Source organism: Onychomys torridus, chromosome 5, assembly GCF_903995425.1.
Source record: "Onychomys torridus chromosome 5, mOncTor1.1, whole genome shotgun sequence".
In the NCBI taxonomy this organism is placed as follows: domain Eukaryota; kingdom Metazoa; phylum Chordata; class Mammalia; order Rodentia; family Cricetidae; genus Onychomys; species Onychomys torridus.
In genome coordinates, this window is record NC_050447.1 from 55,612,403 (window position 1) to 55,639,759 (window position 27,357).

Below are 27,357 nucleotides of genomic sequence, written 5' to 3' on the forward strand. Positions count from 1 at the left end.
CTATAGAGATGATCATATGCTTTTTCTTTATTAACCTGCTAACACAGCAGATTAAATTTATTGATTTTTAAGATATTAAACTCATACTTCACTTATAGAATAAGCCCATTTGATAATCATGGATCCAGTTTACAAAAACTGTGTTAAATGTCTTTGCAACTGATTTTCTGGAGAACCTTGGAGGTGTGTGTGTGTGTTTGTGTGTGTGTGTGTGTGTGTGTGTGTGTGTGTGTGTGTGTTATAAGGGCGTGTACATGCATTACTAAGGAGCACAACCAACCACAGGCAGAAATCCAAGCTTGCCTAGGGTGAGAATGTTTTTTCAAACACTAATGCAACACATTTGCTGATTACTTAAGTTTTTCTGCAGAAAGGTAGATGTCAAACTTTTAAGGAACTTGGGAGTTCCAGGCACACATATTTCCTCTTGCAACGTGGCAGCAAATTGGCAGCCTTGAGCCACAAACAGTCCTGTAGCACCTGCTGGCAACGTTTACCAGATTGGGATATAAACTTAACTAGAGGTACCTACCATCTCAGATGGCCTGTATTACTGGGCGCCTAATGCTGTATGCAGCTTATAGCGGGTGGTTAATACATAATTGATTTGAAACGTTAGCCTTCTTGTCCCATGGCTCTTGGCTTTGCTTCCTTGGGTGGCATAATTCACGGGGCATGGCTAAGCAGGACTAGTAGATGAGAGGGCACAAGTGCAGCACGGCAGGAAGAAAGGGGAATGTAAGGAGAAACTGGCCACCAGTCCGTCATTGTCAGTTCTTAATTTATGGCTGGCAGGTGAGTGCTGGACGCTTAGGCTTTGGCATGGTTCCTGACGTTTTGATAGAGTTGGTTTGAGTTTTTTGCCTTGAGCCCTTCAGTTGACTCAAGGGAAGGCAAGAAACAGGGTATTCCCGGGCTTTTAAATGAGGGAAGAAAAGATAGAATGGGGAGGAGAGAGGGCAGGGGGTTAGCAGAGGGAAAAATGAAGAGAGAAAGGAGAAAGGCGGGGGGGGGGGGGCGTTGGAGGAAGAGGAAGAGAGAGAACAGGGAGGAAGGAGGGGAACAGGGCGTGGAGGAGAGGCAGAGAGGCAGAAAGAGAACTAAATCAGAGGAGGAAAAGAGAAGGGAGAGACACAAATAGAGGGAAATGAAAGGGAGGAGTGGGCAGAAGTAATAGGGGGAGCGGGAGGGAAGGAGGGAGAGGGAGGAAGGGAGAGAGGGAGAGAGAGAGAGAGAGAGGGAGAGAGAGAGAGAGAGAGAGAGAGAGAGAGAGAGGTGGGAGAGGGGGAGGATGAGGAGGAGTGAGGGAGATTTTTCAGCTAACTCGTGCAGACACGGAAAACACGACTTTGCAGCCGGTCTTTGGAACCCGTGGGTGCGCTGCAGGAGGTGGGGCTAGGTCCACAGGTGTCAGCTCCCCAGTTCTCGCCCTCCTTCCCCTCGGGCCCTCCTTCCCTCCAGGTAGCTGTCCGAGGTGCCCCTAGGTCATCCTTGGGAGCCAACCCGGAACAGGGGTGGGCGGAGTCAAGGCAGCGGGACCCGAAGCGGGGCTATCCTGCCAGCCAACCGCACGTGCTGGAAGCGGGGGAGTGGGCGGAGCCTGGGTGTGGGCGGGGCCTGTTACACGTGACTCTCAGTAGGCTATTAATCCGCTGGTCGCTGCTTGCCGGCGTGCTGGTGCTTCGCCGGAGACTCTGCGCCCAGGCGTGCCGCCCCAGGAACTGCACGAAGGTCACCGCAGCCCGCCGCCTATCCATCCATCATCCACCCATCCATTCATCCATCCATCTTCCGTCCGTCTGTCCATCCCTCGCGCCGCGCTCGCTTCCCAGCCGCCCCAGCCGCCCAGCGCCATGAACCAGATAGAACCCGGAGTGCAGTACAACTACGTCTACGATGAAGATGAGTACATGATCCAGGAAGAGGAGTGGGACCGAGACCTGCTCCTCGACCCGGCCTGGGAGAAACAGCAGAGGAAGGTGAGCAGGGTCCCTCACGCGTGTCTGCGTTCCGGTCCCCATGGGGTGGGGGTGTCGCCGGTTGTGGCCACTAGAAGATGCCCCCTGGTGGAAGTGCTGTGGTCCTCCCAGCTTCCCACCACACCCGCCCCATCAGAAAGGACAGCAGATCCAGGGACAGGCAGGACGCCTTGTGTGTGTGTGTGTGTGTGTGTGTGTGTGTGTGTGTGTGTGTGTGTGTGTGTGTGAAGTTAACCTAAGTCAGAAAACAAATGATGTTCAAAAGATTTTGTTAGCCTAGAATCTGAGAGTCTCAGGTCTGCTCTCCTTCATGACCTTGGCCTAAAGTTGTTCTGTGACAGGTCCTGCTGACTTCATTTGCCCCAAGCCTGCCTCCCCACTAAGACACACAATGAAAGCCCGCTCTTTGCAGACTTCCATAGGAAGACCCAAAAGAGTGGTTGAAGACCATTTTGTTAAACACATTGGGCTCCTTAGAGAGGGATGCTGTAGAACCTTAGACATTCACCTACAAAGTAATAATCATTTCACACTCTATTTATAGTTCATTGAGGTAAGCACACAGGGATGAAGGAAGCAGCCAGCTCCCAAGAGCTCCCTCCCGATCCTGGTTGGTGCTCTCTGGGGCCTAATGGAACATTCCATTATTTCAGGGTTTCTTCTTGATCCTCTTGGCTAAGGCAAATAGGGGACACTCACCAGGAGGCTAAGTTCCACCTTGATTTGACTGGGCACAGAGCCTGGATGGCAAGGCAAGACAGCAGACTAACCCAGCATTGTGACAAAAGCCCCTGTCCCAAGTCAATGCCTCATGCCCACTCTTATTTCTTCTGGGCATGAGGAAGGTGGATTTCTCTCCTAAGAGCCTACATTTAAGTCAATACTTAGTGTGACTTGTAGGGTGCTGGGGGGGGGGGGTTCTATAGCTGCTCCTGTGGATGATTGTGTGACAGGGTGTGGGCAGTAAGTGTTTAATGTTGGAAATCTATGTGCCATCTCTCCCAGTGGTGTGAGCAAGAAGGAAAACGGCCTCATGCTTGGGTAGTGATCACATAACCAATCACTACTTTTTACATCAGTATTTCTCTTTTCTTGTCTACTCTGTCTTAAATTCCCAGTAACAGTTCTGTTCTTTAACCTTTCCACTCGGCCTCATTTCCTGAGGTGTCTGTCATCACCCCCTTTCTTGGGAACAAGGGGTTGATGGATACATTTATTGCTTACCGAGAGGGAGGGAGGCTCCTGGCCCTGAGGCTTGCACCGTCTGGATGTGTCGGTGTGTGATCACTTGGGAAGAAGTTGAAAAGTGGCTTTAATCCTAGCAATGAACATCTCATTTCCTTTTTTAATTTTCTCAACAAGTTCAATTACATTTTTCATAGCTTAAAAAAGAACTCAGCTTCTATGTTTTTGTTTTGAAGAGTGGTCATTTCTTAGGAGGATCAATAAATACCACAGCTTCGGCATGGAACAAGAAGAATGCCCATCATTTTTGAAAGCCAGAGTCTGATTCCAGAACTTTCTGTTGATTCTAACAAAATACAATACAAAGCAGATAGAGATGTTGTCAGTTTCTGAGGTGGCATCGTTATGCTTTCTGACCTATTTAATTTAAAAATATATTCACAATATTTTTACATAAGTAGTATTGTCCATTTTTTTCTAGTTTTAGGATTCCTGTGTGACCTGTTATTACAATTGTAATAGAACTTGAAGTATGTTATTCAAAAGCTGAAATATCACCTGACCCGGTTCAAAAAAAAAATTCCAAAAAGTGTATAATACAGTCATTATTTCCCCCCTTAAGATACATTGAGCTGAATGTGACATCACATGCTAATAATCCCAGCACACAAGAGGCTGAGCCAGGGGGATTGCTGCAAGTTGGAGGCCAGCCTGGAATACATATTGGAAAAAAAGGGAGGAGGGGAGATAGCTTAGGTGTTGGAGATGCTAGGGGAAGCAAAGTCCTGACTTGCTCAGAAGATAGACCTGAACGGATGTGCACACAGCTCTTTCCACTTTGGGTAGAGAACCTGCTGCAGTCAGTGAAATTGTGTGGAGCCATGAGCTCAGTGCAGCCAGGGCAGTGGCCTCTATATTTGTCCTATGAGCCACTGTTGGAACCGGGAGCGGACAAGATGCCATTGTTTCTATTGTGGGCCACCTTCTCTGCACTTGCCATTTCAGTGATATGCCGGGTATGTGATCTGTCAACAGATGCTGGTGGCTCTCGATGACGTTGGTGGCACACTAATGGATGTAGTGCCTAATTATACCCACAGTTCAGAGGCTTGGGACTGTGGTAATCCCTGCCCCCTGGTGTGGAATGCCTTGCTGCAGAAGGCCTCAGGAACAGTAGAGTGCTTTTTTTAAAGGTCACTCAAGAGATGTTGGACTTAGAATGTGTGTGCTGGCCAGCCCACCTTATCTGTGAGGGGGTATTGGGTCCATGGAGTAGACTCTACATGGTCTCTAAGGAAGATTGTGTTTTAAATTTAACTACAACTCAAGGAGAGGAGAACAGTTCCTGTAGTATTGAGATGGAACATTTAAAATAGTAATGAAGGCTAGGAATGTAACTCATTTGGTAGTGTCTGTCTAGTATCCAGTGGGTCCCAAGTCCAATACCCTATATAAACAGGGTGTGGTGGTATATGTGGAGGTAGAGACAAGAGGATCAGAAGTTCAAGGTCATCCTCAGCTACATAGTTGGATTTGAGGCCAACCTGAGATGCAGGAGATTCTGTCTCAAAAAACAAACAGGAAACAGGAAGTCAGCAGAAAGTATCAGGTTATAGCCGGGGTGAGAGAGAGAAATTATCATTCAGGACAGTTTAGGGATTCTCATTTCCAGGTCAGTCAGGCTGTCCTCCAGGGCCTGTCAAAACCTTTAACACTGATCTTCTTCCACACACACATTGGAGTCTAGAAACAGGCTTCCTCTGGATCAAGCAGTTTGCTCAGCCTTAACTTTCAGGGAAGCCTGGGCAGATGGAAACCTATCACAGCAACAGTCTTGAATGTGCACTGTCCCTGAAAGTACAGGACAGCTCTCTAACCTCATGGGAAGTGAGAGCAGGTCTTTAAAGAAAACTGATGTGTTTCCGTACCTAACGGGTTCTTCCATCTTTAATGTGTACCTGATTCCATGATCATGACTTTTCTAACCTGTGGACATTCGGGTGGTGTTGTATTCTTTCCAGTTTAGTTGGCCTTGTTCTTCACGGAACTGTCTCCTGTCAGCCTGGCCACCCCAATAACATGTGGCCATGTTGGATCAGGCAGCCTGGAATGATAGGTGTGGGAGCAGCTGGGCAAAGGGTGGGGATTAGACTGAAGGGTCAGGATCTTTTGGACTGCCCCTTCTGTGTTCTGTGTGGGCTAAGGGCACTTAAGGGCATGAAGTCCAGGCCCTCAATATTGGGGATTGAACCTGTGGCTTCAGAATACTAGGCAAGTGCTCTACCACTGAGCTACACCCCCAGCTGTGACATGAACTCTTGTGTGAGGTTTTTATCAGGAGAAAAGGAACTAATTGGCCAAATAAACAAGCTTGTGGAATTTCTCAGATTCAGGAGGCCCTGATGGTTCTCAGCTCTACTTGGTTCTTTCTGTTGAATTGCAGTTGAGTCCACACATCTTTCAAGCCTGAATTTGTTTGTTTATGAAACAAAGATAAAATTCTTTCATACATCACCAGATTGTGCCTCAGTTAAGTGTTTAAAGTGAGTTAGTTTGAATGAGCTTTATATACCAGGAAGGGATCCATATGTATTAAACATTACTGTCAGCCTTATAAAGCAGTACTTGTTAATTTGACCAATTGGTCTGATAGTCATCGGCACTATGCTTGGACTTGGGAGAGAGAATGAATATAAGATTCAATCCTTGGTGATTGAGATGTACTATTTGATAGTAGTAAAATATATATAGCAGGAGCTGGGCATGTAACTCAGTGGTAGAACACTTGCCTAGTATGAGCTAAGCTCGATTCCATTTCCAGCACCACACACATCCACACACACACATCCACATCCACACACACACACACACACACACACACACACATCCACAACACACACATCTACATCCACACACACACACAACACACACATCCACATCCACACACACACACACACCCACAACACACACATCCACATCCACACACACACACACACACACACACACACAACACACACATCTACACACACATCCACATCCACACACATCCACAACACACACACATATACACACACACATACACATATACACACACATCCACAACACACACACATACACATATACACACACATCCACAACACACACACATACACATACACACACATTCGCACACACACACACATCCACAAACACACATCCACATCCACACACACATCCACAACACACACACATCCACATACACACACACATACACACACACACATACACATCCACACACACACACACACACACACACACACACATATACATGCAAACTCAATAAAATATACATAATATACCACTTTATTTTAACATTTTTAAAAAAAACATACCACTTCATCTATTTATTCTAAAAATTTAACATTTGGCCGGGTGGTGGTGGCAGCGGTGGCGCACGCCTTTAATCCCAGCATTTGGGAGGCAGAGCCAGGAGGATCTCTGTGAGTTTGAGGCCAGCCTGGTCTACAGAGCAAGATCCAGGACAGACACCAAAACTACACAGAGAAACCCTGTCTCAAAAAAAAAAAAAAAAAAAAAAAAGTTTAACATTTGTTTGTATGTGTCTAGGTGCACACATGCTATAACTATGCATGCCATGGATTCTAGAGGATTTACTTATGGGAGTCAGTTTTCTTCTTTGATGATATAGATTATGAGGGACCAACTAAGGTTATCTGGCTTGGAGACAAGTACTTTTACCCACTGAACCATCTCACTGGCCCCCAACTTTAACCATTTTAAGGGCACAGTTCATAGGCATTTGCCAGATCTCTTCTATGATCCCATCCAGAAACTCTACTCTTTCTATGCCCCTTCCCTGGTGTACTTTTTTGTTTTGTTTTGTTTTGTTTTGCTTTGCTTTTCAAGACAGAGTTTCTCTGTGCAGTTTTGGTGCCTGTCCTGGACTAGCTCTGTAGACCAGGCTGGCCTCAAACTCACAGAGATCCACCTACCTCTGTCTCCCAAGTGCTGGGATTACAGGCGTGCGCCACCACAGCCCGGCCATCCCTGGTGTACTTTTAAAGATAAGATTTGCATGTGTGAATATTTAGATCACAGGAATTTGTTTAATAGCAAATGCTGGATGCTCATCTAAAGCTTAAAACTTCTGGGAGGTGGAATAAGGAGAATCACTGTGGGTGGAGAATGATAGGAGAGGGTTTACAAGAGGGTAGAAGTTGAACTGGGCTTGCACTGAAGAAATTGTTAGCTGAGTGAAGAGGGGAGAGAAGCAGCCTTCTTGAGAAGAGCAATGGTGTGAAGCCCTGTTGCAGGTTTGGGGGAGAGATAAGGAGGGATAATTGGTGGGCTAATCTAATTAAACAGATGTGATCTTCCCAGTGAGTGTCCCTGCACCTAAGACTGGAGACAGAGGCACCGACAGTAGCGGTGTTTAATGAAGAGCATCCCTTTATCAGCCAGGAGACTGGATGGGAAGCTACTTACAGGATGTATCATCATTCTGCACAGGGCATGAACGGCTGTGTCCAAAGTGGCTAGCTCCCGTGTCTAGGGAGGAGAAAGCTTTTGAGAGTGGAAGGATAAAGGAAGAGGTGAGGACAGACTCTGGTGTGAGTTTTAGGAAGCCTACATATCCGACCCAAGGAAACAGTTCTTACAAATACATGCTTAGTTTGCCTGAGAGGTTCTAAGATGCCCCAAATCACTGTTTTTGTCTTTTGTCATTGGGAATAGGATGTGCCCTGTCCTTTCGGGGCAGATTCACCAAGTAAGAAACGTGAGACCAAAATACGATTTTCTCGGCACGTGGGAGGAGGAAGAGAAGTCTTCACTGGGAACCTTAATTAACGCAGCGTCAGAGAGCTGTCAGAAATCCCTGCAGTAGGTTGCTGCAGCTAGGAGACGCCCACGGAAAAGGCGCAGGCTGGAGTGGGTGGGGAGCCGCGCAGAGGAGTTGGTATGGAATCCGTTGGAGGACAGTCAGAACTCTGCCTCCGTTTCCCTGGGAACGGGACTAGTTCTTCCAGAAGGAAGAGAAAGCAAATGGTAGGGAAGTAAACTTAAATGCCTCTTTCAAAGGACGAGAACTCTTAAGTGCAGGAATGTGGCCTCCTGTGTGTTCAGTGTGTGCAGGAGCACTTGGGTGTGTGGGGGGTGGCGGCAGAGGTTGATACTAGGTGTTTCACTCTGTCTCTTCCCACCTTATTATTTTGAGACAGGGTCTTTCATCAATGAGAGACCCAAAGCTCGCTGATCCAGCTAGATTGTCTGGCCTGCACCGGAGACCCTCCTGTCTCAGCCTCCCCAGCACTGGTTTTACAGACACATGTCTTCGCAACTGACTCTTTCTGTGTATGCTGGGGATCTGAACTCAGTCTTTACTGACTGAGGCCTCTTGCCAGCCCTAGATGTGGGTAGAAGTCCCAGGAAAATTTTAGTGTAGTTTTTTGTTGTGTTCTGCACGAACACACATCTGAGCACAGGCTCACCCAGGCATCAACACACACTCTTTCCCCAGTGTTCTAAACTGGAAAGTGGCAGGTATGGGCACCCAACCCTGGTGATGTGGAGATGATGAGTGGACACAACGTGGATGTCACTCTGTCATTCTCTTCCCACGGTCACTGATTACTGTATCAGGATGCTGTTCTGACTCCTACACGTGTGGTCCATCAGTTCCCAGTTCCCATGGTGTCACTTTCTAGTGACTACCCCTTCTTCCTCTTGCCCCATTTCTAAGTCTTTCATGCTTTCCAAATTCCCTGCCCTGGCTAAGGTGGTGGCTTCGTGTGCAGTTCTTCCCCTGTGCTCTGGCTTGTCACCAGCTTTTGTCCATGGCTCTGGCAAGAATGATCTTGGAAAGACATGAGCCGAGTTGAGGTGTCCGTGGCTGTTCCCACCACCTCCTCCTCCTCCTTCCTTCCTTCCTCCTCATTCTTTCCTCCTCCTCATTCTTTCCTCCTCTTTCTTTTGCTAGTATTGGAAACTGAACCCAAGCCTTATGCATCTCAAGAAGGGCCTCGACCACAGAACCTCTGGTTGCCCCTGTGTTTCACACGCTCCTTTATGTTATGCGCGCTCTTTTCTCCTCCCTCCACTTCTAAGAGTCATACTCCACCATCTCCCATGCCAGCATCCCCACTCTGGGAGGCCTGCCTGCTGGGATAGGAGTGTCTTGATGCCCTGTCTCCTAATCAGGACTCAGAAGTGTCTTTCCTCCGCAGCCCCAGGCCCCTGATTGAGCTCGCCAAGAGAGCTTGCTCATTTGTTGAATGAGCAGATTATGAACCATCTTTCTGAAAACAGTGAATCTAATTAGCTTTTTAATTAAAAATTTAATTTTAACAAAGGTTTAATAGTTTTTAAAAAGTTGTATATATGTGTGGGTGGGATGTGTGTGTGTGTGTGTATGTGTGTGTGTGTGTGTGTGTGTGTGTGTGCAGGCTTTTCTTTTTTGGATGCCAGAACGCATTTGATCCCTTGGAGCTAGAGTTACAGGAGGTTGTGAGATGTTTCCAGCCCTCCTTGCTCCCTGTTTTTTTGTTTGTTTGTTTTGTTTTACAGTTTTTAAAACTCTTTGAATTCGTACTAACCTTGTTTTATAGTGCTTTTAAATATAGAATGGGGCCAGTAAGATGACTCAGTGGGTAAAAGCACTTCCTGTACAAACCTGATGACCAGAGTTGAACATCAGATTCCACATAGGTGAAAGAGAGAACTTCCCTCTGTAAAGTTGTCCTCTGACCTCCACTTGTGGCACACAAGTGCATATTCACAGATACACACACACACACACACACACACACACACACACACACACACACACGAGGGGGTGGGGAAGAAGGGGGACTTGTTGGGACAAGGAATGGGATCAGCAAGAGTGGGAATGGGGTAGAAGAAAGTGAGTATGGTCAAAATACATACTGCTGGAGAGATGGCTCAGCCATTAAAGAGCACTTGTTCTTAAAGAGGCCCCAGGTTCCAATCCCTGCACCCACATGGTGACTCGCGACTGTCTATAACTCCAGTTCCAGGGAATTCAACAACTTCTGATCTCTGTCAACACTGCATGCATGCATGTGGTGCATAGAATGCATGCAGGCAAAAATACTTATATGCATAAAATTAAAAAATATTTTTAAAGTACTTGTACATATTTGCACATGTCATAATGAAAACCATTATTGTATAACTAGAGTATGCAAATAAAAGAAATAAGAAATGTATTTTGTATAAAAGAAAATGAAGAATAGATAGAAGTGATGCCACATAGTATGTGAGACCCTGGAGCCACGCTGACCTGTGCTGCATTAGTGTGTATCATGTTTTGGGCCATGAAGTTAACATGACTGAGTTGTCATGATTCATTTGTTTTGCCAAGGGGGAAAATAAATTTGTTCATCATAGTCTGTAAAAATTGCTGTCTACTTTGGAAATAGATTCTTTGTGGAGTCTGGTGCAGTAGTATGTGTGTAGTGGGGTGGAAAGTGAGGAGCCTGTAGCTTGGAACAGACTCTCAGTGATTGTTAAACCACATGGTTCAGTGGAGGAGGATGAGGTTTGAGGCAAGTTATATGTAGAAAGGCTACAGTTGAGTTCTGTGCAGGTAATTGTAACTGAAAACATGGGTACACAAGAAACCTCATCTTTGAAAGTCACAAGGAATCTTCAGACTAGGAAGGTAGAGGAAGGAGGATGGAGTCCAAAATCACCCTGAGCTCCTCACTGCATTCAATGCCAGGCCAGGGTACTGGGAGATGCTGTCTCTGAACAGCAACAAGAAGTTTTCAAGTGACTTTGTAACAGTGTGACGGATGTGAAGACAGTAATCACTGGGGAGGGGGAATCTCATTTTTCTCTTGAGATACGACATATGTATCGAGCGGAACCAATGATCCTGACTCCCTCAAACTGTACTTGTTGTTCAATACCATGAAGCCACTTGACCCAATATTGTCACTCAGACTCTATTTCAAGTTCACTGCCAGGACCACGAGACAGCCAGGCTGTAGAACTGAGCGGTGACCATGCTACCTTGATCTCCAGTGGCTTTAGTGTGCGTTTCAGGGAGTGAGGGAAGTGTTGGGGGTCTGGGGGAAGCTAACCTGTGGGATGTTGATTGAAGATGAGGCAGAGGGGGAGACCAGGGAGGGGCACAGGGGACGCAGTAGAATGAACTAAGAATGGAGGACTCTAGAGGAAGGGGTCACAACAACTGAGTGTAGAAGCCGTGCTTTTCTGGATGAAAACATACATGAGTTACACAGCCTGGAACCGTGCAAATTTGTCAAGCTGTCTTTGATTTTTCCTTCTGGAGAAATTGCACCTGGTACCCTGATAGAAGATCAACAGTGATACTAGATGTACTTCCTGGAGCAGAAGCCTGTGCTCTGGTACCGTGGGATGGAATATCTCTTACTTATGAGACAGTTTACACTTTCAAAGCAAACTAAAGCTGTGAGGGATTATTTGAGGGTATGTGCTCAAGTCTGTGGCATAACCCCGAGTATGGCCACTGGTAGGCTTTATTAAGTGTGACATTGAAAATGATTCAGGATTACTGAAGAAACTAGATTTTTGTTTCATCTTAACATACCAGGTGTAGAATTAAACTTCAACATTAGTCATTAATTTACACACACACACACACACACACACACACACACACACACACACACCACTTTTTCCCCTCTTTTTGAGACAGGGTTCTAGTTTGTAGACTATGATGACCTTGAACTCTTGCTACTTCCTGCCCTGTCTTCCAAGTGCTGGAATTACAGGCACAAGTCACTGCTTCAAACTCCCTATTTCATCATTTGAAAAATTACAGAGATGGATTGTCCTTACATAGATATTTTATCTTAAGATTAAAAGACAAAACTGTTTTGCATATTGGATAATTTCAATCATGAAAATGGTAAATGACACATAGGATTTTGCCAGCTCAGAGATTCCCCCGTAGAGAATATTTTTTGTTTGCTTGTTTGAAAGCACAATGGCCCAGGAGTAAAGGCACTCTCCACTAACAGTGACAACTTGAGCTTCATTTCTGGGACCTACATGATAGGAGAGAACCAACTCCTGAAAGTTGTCCTCTGACTCCCACGTATGGACTGCAGCACACATACACACAAACAAGTAAATGCAATCTTAGGATTGTTTTTAAAAGGAAACAAATCTACTGATGACAGACAGTGAGTTGGAGAGATATAAGCTGTGGGTTTGCATTTTACACACTGACTCTTCCGTTCTACTCTTTCACTTTTATGCAATTTGAGGTGATTGATGATTCTGTTGAATATTTTGGCCATGTATTTAGATTTTTGGGGAAGAACCTCTTTTCTTCTTTCGATATAACACTAATCCCCAAATTAAAAGCAAAACCCAAGCAGACAGTAAAAGTGATATTTTAATGTATGGATTTTCTTCTCTTTTTGCCAGAGGGTTTTTAAAAGGTGTGTGTAGGAAGGGATTTTGGCACATCATTCCTGGTACCCTAAACTCTTCACTGTATGGAGTGGAGGCGCAACTGTTTTGAGAATTTCTAGACATCATTTTAATCCATATATGTGTCACTGTTCAATTTCATAAAAATCGTGCAAGACACACATTTTTATCTTCAGTTTTTGCTCAGAGATGTTGAGTCACCTGCCGAATGGCTGCTGAAGATGGGGAAATGGTAGCTTGAAAATGCACATGGAATTTTGTCTGAATGAAAAAGATGCATTTTATCTTACAATTGAAATTTTGTGAAAGGACAGAGTTGCCAGTTACTTTATTGCATATTTTTTGGGTTATAAGTGGTAAAACTAGATTTCAGGTCCAAGCTTCTTAACTATAAGGGTAGGTTAAAAGCGGGAGGGGGGGGGGGGGGTGTAGGCTAGAGATGACTTGGTGGTTAAGAGCACTGGCTGCGCTTACAAAATACCCAGGTTTGGTTCCTAGCACCCACATGGCAGCTTACAACCATCTTTAACTCCAGTTTCAGGGACCCTGAAGCCCTCTTCTAGTCTCTCTGGGCACTAGGCACTCAAGGGGTGCCCAGACAGACATGCCGGCAAGATACTCATACAAATAAAATGAAATAAAATAAAAAGATAGTCAACTAGTTCTGTTTTTGTTGCTGTCTGTTCAGATCTATAACCAACAACCCAGAGCAAGTTGTTGAATTTTAGCTGGGACGAAAGTTGAATTAAAAGTCTAGAATTTTAGCTGGGGCTATAGCAGAGTTGGTGTAGTGCCTGCCCCGATGCGCAAAGCCCCAGCTTTGATCTCCAACACTGTACACACCCTCTGTGGTGCCACCTACAACCCAGCACTTAGCAGGTAAAGGCAGGAGAATCAGAAGTTCGAAGTCATCCTCAGCTACATAGAGAGGTCAAGGCCAGCCTGAGTTACATGACACCCTGTCAAAAAAGTCTAGCATTCAGTACATCTGGTGTTTCACTCATCTGAAACTTCCTGCCCCTGTGAGAATGGCTGTGCATATGTGAATTTTTAATTTCAAGCTTTACTAACTGAGACCGTCTGATGAGGGTGGAAATCCTGCATTTTAAGCTCTGAGTACACTATCATGCTAAGGCTTTCTTCAAGCAGAACTCTAGTGGTTGCTTCATCCAAGAGAAATGCCATGGTAGGAGGAAGGGACCCCAGGAAAAGGCAACCAGCCTCTCTCACAGTTTTCAAGGACATCCCACACACAGCTCATGTGTGGGGGTAACTGCTTGTATGTTTGACTGAGTTCCTGAAGCAGAGCCAGGGACCTAAGTATTTGAGCATGCGTATGCATCGGGTGAAACCATATGAAGCTCAGGGCCAGCAAGATGGCTCAGAGGGTAAAGGCACTTGCACTTGAGTTTAATCCTGGGAACCCAAATGGTGAAAGGAGAGAACCAACTCCTGAGTGTTGTCCTGTGACTTCCACAGTTAAGTTGTGGTATGTGTACAGCCATACCCTTCCCCCACAACACAAAATAAGTATACGTAATAGAAAAAAAATTAAAACATGAAATTCTTGATGCTAACTCCCAAAACTACATTGTGTGTATGAGAGAGAGAGAGAGAGAGAGAGAGAGAGAGAGAAGAGAAGAAGAAGAAGAAGAAGAAGAAGAAGAAGAAGAAGAAGAAGAAGAAGAAGAAGAAGAAGAAGAAGAAGAAGAAGAAGAAGAAGAAGAAGAAGAAGAAGAAGAAGAAGGAGGAGGAAGAGGAGGAGGAGGAGGAGGAGGAGGAGAGAGAGAGAGAGAGAGAGAGAGAGAGAGAGAGAGAGAGAGCGCCAGCTAGCTGGGTCCCAGATGTCTGTCTGTCTACAGGAAAACATTCCAAGGTCAGAGCTCCCTGGAGAGTCAGCCTAAAGTGTTAGAAAATGATAGTGCAGAGAATCACATTATGTTTAGATAAAATTCTGCTTTTATTTATTTGACTTCTTGTTATAAAAATTTTTTTAAAAGTGCAGAAACAGGGAATAAAATACATCCATCCCTCTCATCACAGCCAAGTTTCACAAGTAGGGGCTATTCAATTTTAAAAGGAAAAGGGATATTTATGGTTACAAACACTTTGTGGGAAAGCAGCTAGGCACTAGGTAATGGGCACTGGTGGCTTATTTACCATTTACTATTCATTTTGTTTTTACTTTGTCTTTTTTGCAGTATAGGAATTGAATCAAGAGCTTCACCCACTGAGCTACATCCCCAGCCTCCTTTATATTTTAACACAGGAGCTTAATAAACTGCCCAGGCTAGTCTGGAGCTCACTCTGGACCTTAGGCTGGCCTTAAACTCATGATTCTCCTGCCTCAGCTTTCAAAGCAGATGAGACAACAGGCATGTGCCACTAGGTCCTGCTGCTTCTCCTTGTTGGGAAGTCTTCCTTCCTTCCTTCCCAAGGTCCTGTACTGCCTGCTGGGCTTCCTCTGTGCTCCATCCTTATCCCACTACCCCTAAGTCCAAACTAGTCTATGCTGCTCTTGACATGATGTTTTAATCATGGGGAAAAAAAAGGTTCCTAAGACCTGCTTTTCTGGAATAACCAGTATTTTATTTTATTTTTAAAGATTACTATTTTATATGTAGAGATATTTTGTTTATATGCATGCCTGTGCACTATGTGGGTGCCTGATGCCCATGGAGGCCAAAAGAGGGAGTTGGACCCCCTGGAACTGGAATTACAGACCATTAGGAACTGCCATGTGGATGCTGGGACCTGAACCTGTGGATGCTGGGAACTGAACCTGGGTCCTCTACAGGAGCTTTTTTTTTTTTTTTTTTTTTTTTTTTTTTTTTTTTTCTGTCGGAGCTGAGGATAGAACCCAGGGCCTTGCACTTGCGAGGCAAGTGCCCTACCACTGAGCTAAATCCCCAACCCCCAGACAGTGCTCTTAATGGCTGAGCATCTCTCCTGCTGGGGACCAACTCAACTCTGTGCGTCTTTATTGCTTTTTGTTGATGTTATGTGCTGTGTACCTGGTTTCATAAGCATTTATTCTCATGCTTCATACAATTTGATACTAATCTGTGCCAGACATTAAGGATACTTACTTGTACATTTGAAGAGCTAAAAGTTAAATATTATTTAAATACATGAACCAGGAAGCTGAAGAGAAGACCCAGTGGTTAAGGGCATGCTGCTGCCCCTCCTGAGGACCTGAGTTCAATTCTGAATACCCATTTTGGGTGGCTTTCAGTCATCTGTAACTCCAGCTCCAGGGGATCAGATGCCCTCCTCTGGCCTTCTTAGGCAACTGCACACACATGGCACACACACACACACACACACACACACACACACACTCACTCACTCACTCACACATAAATAAAAACACAGATCTTTAAATATCTGACTCAGTAGCAAAGACAGATATCTTACTTGGTTTTTCTAATGGTTTAGACTTTTCTCAGCATTATAGAAATTTGTTTCTAAGTTTGGATGCTTGAAAATTTAGGGATAAAGTGGGACTAAGTTTATTTACTATATTCTAAAATCATCTTGAAGGAGGCATTTCCCCTTTATTCCCTAATGAGACACAGTGCTGTGTCACTGTTTGAGCCCTTTAAGGACTTGGTCAGGAAGCAGGAAAAACCGTGTCAGAGATGCCTGGTGTGTGACAGTGGCCTCTATTGCTGGAGCTGGCATCTGGTAACTGGATCTGCGGGATTCCAAAGGATTTATCTTCCTCAGTACTAAAGCCCGGACAGGGTGTACCTTCGTTCTTAGGACTATAGCATGTGGTGTTGAAGTACAGGGGTTTTCACATGAATATGAAAACTCTTTAAGTAACACCTTAGTAAGAGATGAACTTCATCTGGCCTGGTGGCACATGCCTATAGGCTCAGGAGCTCAAGGTCACCCTCTGCTACATAGCAAGTCCAGGGTGAGCCTGGACTGCATAAGACTATTTCACAAAGAAAGGAAGAAGAAAGAGAGAGAGAGAGAGAGAGAGAGAGAGAGAGAGAGAGAGAGAGAGAGAGAAAGAAAGAGAAAATGGTAGACTTCAGAAAATTAAGGTTTCTGGATTGTAACTAGTTTGGGAATATGGGAAATTAGTACAGTAAAATAATTAGCATAATTACAGATAAACAGGGAAGAGGAAAAATTGTTAATCTGGGCTAACAAATTATATATAAGGGGTTGGGGATTTTGCGCAGTGGTAGAGCGCTTGTCCAGCAAGCGCAAGGCCCTGGGTTCGGTCCTCGGGCAGTGGTGGTGCATGCCTTTAATCCCAGCACTTGGGAGGCAGAGTCAGGCGAATCTGTGAGTTCGAGGCCAGCCTGGTCTACAAAGTGAGTTCCAGGAAAGGCGCAAAACTACACAGAGAAACCCTGCCTTGAAAAACAAAAACAAAACAAAACAAAAATTATATAATTTTGGGGTTGGAGTTAAAGCTCAGTCGATAGAAAACTTGCCAGTTGTACGTGATGCCCTGGTTCCATCTTTACACCTCACATAACCAAGCTTGGGGATAATATTCTTGTAACCCTGCATTGGGAATAGAAAGAAGTAAAGAAGTAAAAGGATCAGTGAGTGGTTTGAGGCCAGCCTCAGCTACCTAGGGAGTTTAAGGCCAGCCTCAGGTACACAGGGAGTTTAAGGCCAGCTTGGGAGATAAGAGACCCTCAAAATTTTTGTTTTTTCTAACTTTTTTTTTTTTAAACTTTTTTTCCATTTATGCTGCTGGCTTTGAACCAACCCAGGGCCTGATATATTCAAGGCAAGTTCTGTACCACTAAGCTACATCCCAGCACTCCAAATTACATACATTTAAAAAAAAAAAAAACTTTTTGCATTTATTTTGCATTTGTGTGTATGTGCACACCCATGTACTATGGAGATCAGAGGACAGCTTTCTGGAGTCTCTCTCCTCACCATGTGAATTCCAAGGACTGAACTCAGGTCATCAGGCTTGAGGTAAGCAAGGGCCTATACCTACTGAGCCCAGTGACTTGCTGACCCTCCAAATTACTTCTCTAAGCTATATTTCAAAGTAGCTGCATAAGTAACATGTGTTCATTGTGAAACACAAAGGTAAGAAAAAGTTAAAGGCACACGTCAGAGAAGAGCAGGAAACATTTTCTCAGTGCCTCCTGGCTGGCTATGAGCAGTGGTGTAGGAGCACACACTTACCTGTTTTCAACCACAGCGTGGTCTTGTCTGAAATGGTTCAAAAAACAAAGACTTCATTCTGCACTTTCGTGAGCATTTCTGGGAACCTTGCTTTAAAATTAAACACCAAAATATTTGATGTGTGTGGGTGTTTTGCCTAGTGTATGCCTGTGTACTGAGTGCATATCTGGTGCCTGGGAAGGCCAGAAGAAGGTGTCAAGGTCATCTGGAACTAGAGCAAATGTGAGTGTTGGGAACTCAGGTCGCCAGGAAGAAGGGCTTCTTATTCTCTGAGCCATCTCTCCAGTCCTTAGGGAACCTTCCTAATGAAGAATTCCCAGCCTGACTACCTGCTGCGTGGAGTCAGCAGGACGCTGGGAATGCCCAATTTCCCTGTGTTTTTGCCATATGGTAAGCGTTCTCCGCATATGTAAGGAAAGCTGTGCCTGTACCTGACTGAGGTCTGGGGCAGCAATGCAGGCAGTGTGGTGTATTCCAGAAAGCTGCTTCCTCCCAAATGAATGCTTTCATCCCTCTGTGTAGGCAGCCATTTATTTGGGTCCCCCAAAATAGTAACAGTATGGATGGTGAACTTGAATTAAAGAATATTTTGCTGTCAGTGTGGTACAAGCTGCTCCCCCAGTTGCTGGATGGGCTGAGGGGGGAAACATCAATGTGCTTTTCTTTAGGCTTTGAATTCACCCTCAGGAAGAGAATGAGCAAAGTATAATAAGCTGAGCAACAGTTGGTGTGCCTGGCCAGGGAGCTTCATGTCTTGCATGGTTCCCTGGCTCTGAGGGAGCAAGTTATTTTGGGAAGCATAGCTCAGGATCGATCAGATGTAGCCTTAATATGGTTGCTCACCAGTAAGTCCTTGGAGGAATTCCCCACCCATCTCATGCCAGAGTTGGGAGGCAGGTGTGACCCCGGAGAACACCAGGCTAGTGGCTGAGCTGGGCTCTGGGCCTAGCACACGTTAAAGCCTGCATGATCAGGCCCCAGTAGCGTTCATGTGATCCTCAATGTTTACTCCACCCCTTTCATCTTTTACAGAGAAAATAGAGTAGACTTTCATTATGAAGATCTCTGCTTAGTTTAACATATGTGTCTAGCCTTAAAATAGTTGGGGAAGAACCACACAGTTCTTGTCTTCACTGTTGGATTTGACAGTTAAAAGGAAGGGCTTCCCCAAGATCAGCTGTGACCCTTTGTTAGAAGAAAGGATGCACCACGGGACTAGGTGTGGCTCAGTGATAGAGCACTTACCTAGCATGTGCCAGAGCCCTGGGTTCCACTCCCAACACTGAAAAAAAATAGCAGAAGAGATCACATATATCAACTTAAAGCTTTTTTCTATTCATTTATTCATTTAGTATGCGCGCGCGCGCACACACACACACACACACACACACACACACACTTATAAGCAGGTGGACTTTGTACCAAGGCGTACTTATGGAGGTCAGAGGACAACTTTCAGGAGTCAGTTCTTTCCTTCTATCATGTGGGTCCTGGGTGTCAAACTCAGGCTCGGTGGCCAGCCCTTTTGCCTAATAAGCACCAACCTCAGGGGTTTTTGTTTTGTTTTTTAAATTTTGTTTTAAAGCCAGGTGTAGTGGCACATGGGCAGGAAGATCTCTGTGAATCCCAGGCCAGCAAGGACTATATAATGAGACCCTGTCTAAAAACCAAAAACAAACAGAATTTTGTTTTGAGAGGCTGGAAAGATAGCTCAGCTGTTTAGAGTATCAGATGCTCTTCTAGAGGACCCAGGTTCGAATCCCAGCACCCACATAGTAGTTCACCGATACATGTAACTCCCTCTTCTGACCTCTATGGGCATCAGGCATATACATGGTGCACAGACATACACACAGGCAAAACACGCATATGCATAAAATAAAAATAAATAAAATTTTAAACGGTTGTTTTGAGAATTTTGCAATGTTCTTTGACTAAGCTTGCATTATCAGCTAGCCTTGGGACTTTGAGCCTCAGAGTATTTGTTCTTATTAGAAAGCTTAACTCCAAGGTAAGGGCGGCAGAGGTGGGGATGAGTAATCGCAGCTGAAAGACAAGAATCAGGAGCTTGAGTGATGGACTTCTGTAAGCTGTGCTGAAGTGTTGTGGGGGCTTCTCCCGAGCAGGAGGAAATCAACAGATGGAAGCTGCTTGGCTTCTTGATAAATGTAAGATCTTTGTGAGGCAGAAAAAAATGCTAAATAAGTCAACCTAAATGCAGCATCAGTTAATGAGTTCAGTGTCAGAGGGAATGTGAGGATACCCATTGGGTTTCATTTATTTTGACTTTTTGAGACTGGCCTTGCTGTACAGCTAGAACTCATTGTGTAGCCCAGGCTAGCCTGGAGATCATAGAGCTCATTGTGTAGCCCAGGCTAGCCTGGAGATCACTGTGTAGTCAGCTCGGCCTTGAACTCCTTATTCTTCTGCCTCTTTGTCCCTTATTTTAGGATGTCAGGTGTGCACCACCATGCCTGGCTATGTTGTGCTTTAAGGGAAAATTTGACATAGAAAAAGGATGTAGAAAACCATGATTTAGGACAGTTACTGGTTTTGTGGGGACTGCAATATAAGATCAATAAGTGATAGATGCCTTGCTCCTGTGTTAACTGCTGCTTACCTTCATCAAAATCGATCAAGTTTACATTGAGGGAAGTAGATCATTGGGTAAAAGCACTTGCTGTGCAAGCATGAGGACCCAAGTTCAAATCCCCAGCACCCATGTAAAAGCTGGGTGTGACTGTGTACACCTGTAACCCCAGCAATGTGTGGGAGCGGAGAGGGGACTTGTTGGCTGCCAGCCTCGCTCCAGGTTAGTGAGAGACCCTGTCTGAAAGAAACAAGAAAAAGAGTAATAGAATGGGACACCCAGCATTCACCTCTGAAAGGCACCCCTCCAGACACACATAAACTGTACACATCCATCTTGTGCATTATATTATTTATGTGCATATATATAGTGTATGTGTGTGTATAGTGTGTGTGTATAGTGTGTGTGTATGTGTGTGTGTATGTGTGTGTATAGTGTGTGTGTGTGTGTGTGTGTGTGTGTGTGTGTAAGAACACTGTTGCTCTTACAGAGCACTAAGTTCAGCTCCCAGCACCCACATTGGTTGGCTCACACTACTTGTCATTCCAGCTCCATATATATACCCACACATAGACACATACACACAATTAAATAATAAAATAAATCTTAAAAAAGATTACATTTTACCGGGGTGGTGGTGATGAATGCCTTTAATTCCAGCACTCTGGAGGCAGAGGCAGGTGGATCTCTGAGTTTGAGGCCAACATAGTCTACAAAGTGAATTCCAGGACAACCAGGGCTACACAGAGAAACCCTGTCTTGGAAAACAAACAAAACAGAATGAAAGATTACACTATAGACTGGAGTAGTGACTGTTTAGCCTGTCTGCACATCTTTAGAAGGGCTCTATTTAATGGTAAATCCATGTTAAAGATGTTCATTGGACCCGAGCTAGTGGCAGTCCCCTGCCTCAGCCTCTTAAGTTCTTCCATTACAGGTGTGAATACCCAGATTAAATAGGTGATTTAAGTAAATTGATGTCATGTATATGACTGTAGACCACAGATGATCATATAAGGGGCTTAGGAGCCCAGCTCTCCCCCTGTGGAACTCCATCTTGCCAGCCATTTTCCACCTCTGTGTTCCATAGCTATGATTTCTTCCATCCTCCCTCCTTCCATCGGGAGGTTATTTTATTCGTTTACTTTTGTGTGTGTTGGGGGTGGGTGAGTGGGGTATATGCATGTGTGTGTGTGAAAGTCAGGGGCACCATCATAGGTCTTCCCTATTGCCTCTCTCCATCTTCGTTTTTTGAGGTGGAGTCTTACTGGACCTGAGCTCACCAATTTTTTTTGGCTGGCTAACGAGGCCCCAGAGGTGGGTACTGGGGGTCCAAACACAGGTCCTCGTGCTTGAGCAGAAAGCATTTTAACCACTGAACCTTCTCCCTACTCCCTTTTTCTGGATGTTTTGAGGAAGATTCCTCCATATCAGAGAGATCACTCCTCAAACCCCAGTTCATCCAGGCTAGATTCAGCTTTGTTGAAAACCCCAGAAAGCATTATTTCTTGCTACACAACTTGTTAGCACTTGTGTTTCTGAATTCCGAGCAGCCTGTGGTTTAGACAGAAGGCAGACTCTTGAGTCTGGCAGTTGAAGCCTGAAGTTCCCCAGGTCAGAATTTCTGATTAAGGCCAGGTCTGGATAAGACTGCCTTCCTAAGTGCTGGAGGAGCGGTGCTTAGCCTGCCCACTTGGTCACCCATGAGTGGATTCTACTTCTATAAACATCCTGTCCAGTAAAGTTGCCTGTTATTTTTGCCCCTTCCTTCTCTCTCAGCTTACAGTCTCTCTTGATGTGTGAGAATTCTACACTTAAGTTTGGCATGATAATTTTTGTAAATGTAGAACTCGAACAGATACATGTTCTGAGCATTTTTGGTTTTTTGAAAAGAACTTGGTTACACTTTGAAAGCTTGGTAAGTAAGACCATATTCAGCACCAGGCATAGTGGTAGCTCATGCCTGTGATGCTGGGAAGCTGAGGCAGGAGAATTGCAAATGTGAGGCTAGCCTGGGCTACAGAATGAAACCCTGTCTCAAAGAAAGAAGCGTGGGCTAAGGACGTATGTCAGGTGGTAGAGTGCTTGCTTAGCATGGACGAAGCCCTGGGCTCCACACCCAGAACGTCATACATTGAATTTACTTAATCCCAACACTTACTCCAGAGGTGGAGGCGGTAGTGGCAGAAGTCTGGTTTGGACCACTTAGGAAGTTTGAGGCTAGCCCGAGACACACGAGAGAGACCCTGTCACAAACAACCCTCAAACAAGAAATGATGTTATGACATGCCACTGTACTCCAAGGACTGCTCCCACTGAGGTCAGAGAACCCTAGTTTTCTGCATCATTGGCTTCACCAGCTTCTCCTGAGTGTTCAGTGAAGATGGCGGGGCTTGGGGAAGCCCTGGAGATGTTTGCTGGCATTCCTACCGTGAAGACTTCGGGGTGCATCGGCTTTAGATAGGAAGCATCCAGAGTGAGTCCCTCCAGCTAGGGTGTGCTGGACTGATTCCACAAAGGTCTTCTCTTTTCCTTCTCTCATTATTTCCACATCATTAAATATGCTGCCAGTGCTAGCCTTGACCCTCACTTAAAGGCAGCCATGTTTGCTTATGATCCAATGTATTCATGGCCGAGACTGTAGAAGTTGAGATTCTGAAGTGTGATGGACAGGCCCTGGTTCTCTGAGTGATATTAAGAAGGCAGTATTGGAGGTGTATCCAGTGTATTACAAACCATGTCCTGATTTAAATGTAACTTTATTATTTAATTGTCCCTTAGCAATAAGGCTCATTTCTTTAAAAAAATTACATAGGCAAAGATAACTCTTATCAGAAAAACTAATGATTTGAATACTTTTTATCACATAAAGTTAAGATATGCTAATGTTGGCCAGAAAATTGGTAAAGGCTCTTGCCACCAAGCCTGACAACCTGTTTGATTCCCAGGACCATGTGGCAGGAGAGAAGCAACTCCCACAAGCTGTCTGTCTTCTGATCTGCATATGCACACCATGTCGCACTTGCACACACACACACACACACACACACACACACACACACGCACGCACGCACGCACACACACACACACACACACACACACACTAAATAAATAAATGCAGTTTTCAAGGATATGTGCTAATGACAGGACTGAGGGTGTGACTCGGTAGTATGCATAAACCCGGAATTGGAGTTCCATCCTCAGCATGGTATAAACTAGACAAGGCAGTGTAGTACATGCCTGTTCCCAGCACATTTGGCCACTGGAGACTCTCTTGAGAAACAAAGATATAGTAACAATGCTGTTTGTTCTCTGAACAGTGGTGGTGTCAGTGCTCTTGATAAATCTGGGAAAGATGAAGACTTGGCAGCCATCCAGATGCTGGGACCCAGACCTTGTATCCCTTTTAGCCTGGTAGCAACATCCTATGAACTGGGCTAAGCAACTGTGTGTTTATCTTCAGATATCAGAGGTGGGATATCTCCTAGGCTTGAGGTGGGATATCTCCTAGTCTCAAGCAGGCGTAAATCACAGCTAGGGGTTGGTTGTCTCTGAGAGACCTTTCTCTAACTGAGCAAGACTCTAAAGTGGCTTGATTCGTATTTATTCAATCATTCATTCATTCATTTTCTCTCCCCTCCCTACCTCCCTCGTCCTCCTCTCCCTTTCCTTCCTTCCTCCCTTCCCCATCCCTCTTTCTGATTTTCTTTCTTCTCTCTCTCTCTCTTTTATAAGACTCACTGTAGATTAGCCTGGCCATGAACTCACTCTGTAGTCAGGGGTGGCTGACCTGTGCTTCCCCAAGTCACAGTGTCTAACATGATCTTGGAGATTAAGCAAAGGTTTGTTAGCAGAGAGTGAAAGAACTTCCTATTGTGTAGCTTGAGTGTGGCCATGTAAATTATGAGAACACTGGGGTTCTGAACGAACTTCAAGGTTTCCTGGTGATTGATGGTAGCGGGCTTGCAGGATCCTTAGGGTTAATGTTCCTGATGTTGTATACTGCTTGCTTTAATTTACTTATTTTCAGCCTGGGGATGGAACCCAGGACCCTGTGCATACTAAAATAAACAAAAACTGTATCACTCAGCTGCATCCCAGTCCTGCTTTGGAAGATTTTAAGATTCTATGAATGTTTGAAAGGTGCACAACCTTGAAGGTGTGAGGGTTGTTCTGTTTTCCTGTTTGGATGATTATTGAGTCTCATGGTTAATGTTTTGTCTTTCCTGTGAGTGCTTTCTGAGTCCAGAGACTTCCTGAATGAAGTAGAGGCCTGCAAAACGCTTTCCTTGATCTTTTCCAAGATGGTGAAGTGTCTGAATATTTAATTTTGTTTGTTTGAGAAAGAGTCTCTCTGTGTAGACTTGCTTGCCCTGGAACTGGCTATGTAGACCAAGCTGGCCTTAAACTTGAAGATATCCGCACTTCTGCTGCCTCCTAAATGCTGCGATTAAAGGCATGTGCCACCACACTCATCTGGATATTTAAATTTAAGGCCACACTGTTGACTTCTTGGTGTGTGTGTGTGTGTGTGTGTGTGTGTGTGTGTGTGTGTGTGTGTGTTTGTGTTGCTACACTTCTATGCATGCATGTGTGTCTAGAGGCCGGAGTCAATCTCAGATGTCTCTTCAGGAGCCACCACCTTGTTTTTTGAAAGATCTCTCACTGGCCTGCAACTCTTCAAGTGGCCTAGGCCAGTGTGCCCCAAGGATCCTCTTGTCTCTGCCTCCTCAGCTCAGGGATTATAAGCATGTGCCACCATGCCTAGCACTTTTTAAAAAACATAGTTTTTGGAGGCTTCATTCACATGGTTTTTATGTGGGATCTGGTGACTAAACTCAGACCCTCAGGCTTGCAAGGCAAGCTCTTCACCAGCTAAGGTATCCTTCAAGCTGCTACACTGTTGGCTTCTGATATGGCTTTCCAGGTACTTATTGGCTGGGGTTGGCACTGTCACATTCATATGGACGACACAGTGTCACTCTTTGTGTGGTGTATACACTATCAAGGCTTTTCTATTGAGGGAGAGGGTCAGGAAGGTTCATAGTGAGGCAGTTACTTCTTGTGGCAGCTGCATGGAGGAGTGGCAGGGGTTTCCACCTTCAGGGTTAGGCCACCTACTCCCTGAGCGGGCCGAATGTCCTTTCTCAGTGGCAGTTCTGGACACCATACCCTTCAGAGAATGAGCTCTGTCCTCCTTCCTTTGTCTCCACCGAAGATGCTGAACGCATGGGCAGCTCTCTAGAACCCCCTTCCTTCTGCAGTAGTGATCAAACACCAGGAAGGTGACCAGTGATTGTGGCAAATTAGGAATTCATGAAGTAGAAGGCACTGTGAAAGCAATTGTTATAAATAGAATAGTAAATGGAGCATTTAAAAACATCAACTTAAAACAAAATTGTGTTATATATATATATATGTTTAAATTAATTCAGTTTTTCTTTTTGGTCAGAGTGTATTCAGAATCATCTCGCCAGGTAACACTGGCCAGCCCAGCCCACTCCTTTATTTCTCCTCCTAATAACCATTTGAACTATTTCAGAATGCTGATCACGGCAGTGATTGTACTTATTTTATAGCTGAGCAACCATCAAAATGTGAAGGACAAATAATTGCACAGTGTCACAGTCAGAAATAGAATGTGAGTTCTGAGCCACAATTTCAGGCTGGATTCAGCTCCCTGCCCATCCTTCCTGTTCCTTTTTGGGAAATTTTGGCCGACCCATCTGAAGGTTTCAGACCAGGGCAAGTGTCAGGGCAGGCCTAGAACACACAGTGTGTGCTTCTTGACTCTGAGGAAAGGTAATGATAAGTAACTTCAGAGTCACGGATGTTTTCATGGTTCCTGACCATGGCCTCGTAGACCATTCTGTCTTATCGCTGGTGAATTGATAAGACCTCCCTGCCCTTGACCTTCATTCTGTGGAGCCCAGTCCATTGCATTCAGAAAAACACTAAGGAGTTTCCATTTTAGAGAATGTGTCTGAAATAGCTGTTATATGTAGTAGTTACTGACAGAAAGGTGAGAAAAGGAGAGCAAAGAAATGTGTTAGTATATTGCCCAAATTTGTCTGGAGAACAGGCAGTCGTGAGGGTTGAAAGGCAGAGCGGGAGAGGACTTAGAACCTTTTTACTAAGAGTAACCCAGCCAGGCCTGGTGACACAGGCCTATGATCCCAGCTGCTTAGAAGTCTGAGGCAGGGGAATCACAAATTCAAGACTTGCCTGAGCTGCAGCGTGAGTCCGTCAGCTTGAGTAACTTAGGGTGTATCTTTCTTCCTCCCTCTCTTCCTCAGACATGCCCAGCATTGTCTCCTAGGTGATTCCAAATCTAGTCAAGTTGACCGTTCCTCTTCACACCCAGAGCAGCAGTGCCTGTCACTGCACTTCTATCTGTTATCTCTGGGACTTTGAGCTTAAGTTTATTTGTCTTCTTTTCTGGCTTGTGGTTCTCTGAATTCTCTGTCTCTGTCTCTGTCTCTCTGTCTCTCTCTCTGTCTCTGTCTCTCTCTGTCTCTGTCTCTCTGTCTCTGTCTCTGTCTCTCTCTCTCTCTCTCTCTCTCTCTCTCTCTCTCTCTCTCTCTCTCTCTCTCTCTCACACACACACACACACACACACACACACACACACACACACACACGTTTGTTTGTTTTTTGAGACAGGGTTTCTCTGTGTAGTTTTAGTGCCTGTCCTGGCTAGATCTCGCTCTATAGAACAGGCTGGCCTCGAACTCACAGAGATCTGCCTAGCTCTGCCTCCCAAGTGCTGGGATTAAAGGCATGTGTGCCATGGCCGCCTGGCTTGGTTGTTTTAATATTTTTATTACCTTTTATTTATTTATTTGTGTGTGTGTGTGTGTGTGTGTGTGTGTGTGTGTGTGTGTGTGTGTAAGTTGGAGGACAACTTTTAAGAGTCAATTTTCTCCTTCCACCATGTGGGTTTGCCAGGCTTGACAGCAACTGCCTTTATTCCCTGAGCCATCT

At 45.0% G+C, this 27,357-nt stretch overlaps 1 protein-coding gene across 1 annotated transcript in view; it reads left to right on the top strand.

Annotated features, from left to right (window-relative positions):
• The first annotated feature begins 1,646 nt into the window (after positions 1 to 1,646).
• Actn2 (actinin alpha 2) overlaps positions 1,647 to 27,357 on the top strand; it is a 73,756-nt gene continuing 48,045 nt past the window's right edge. Inside the window, exon 1 of the mRNA XM_036187852.1 lies at positions 1,647 to 1,979. Within this exon, the coding sequence (XP_036043745.1) occupies positions 1,854 to 1,979 (126 nt within the window). The 5' untranslated portion in view covers positions 1,647 to 1,853. The remainder of the gene's footprint in view (positions 1,980 to 27,357) is intronic.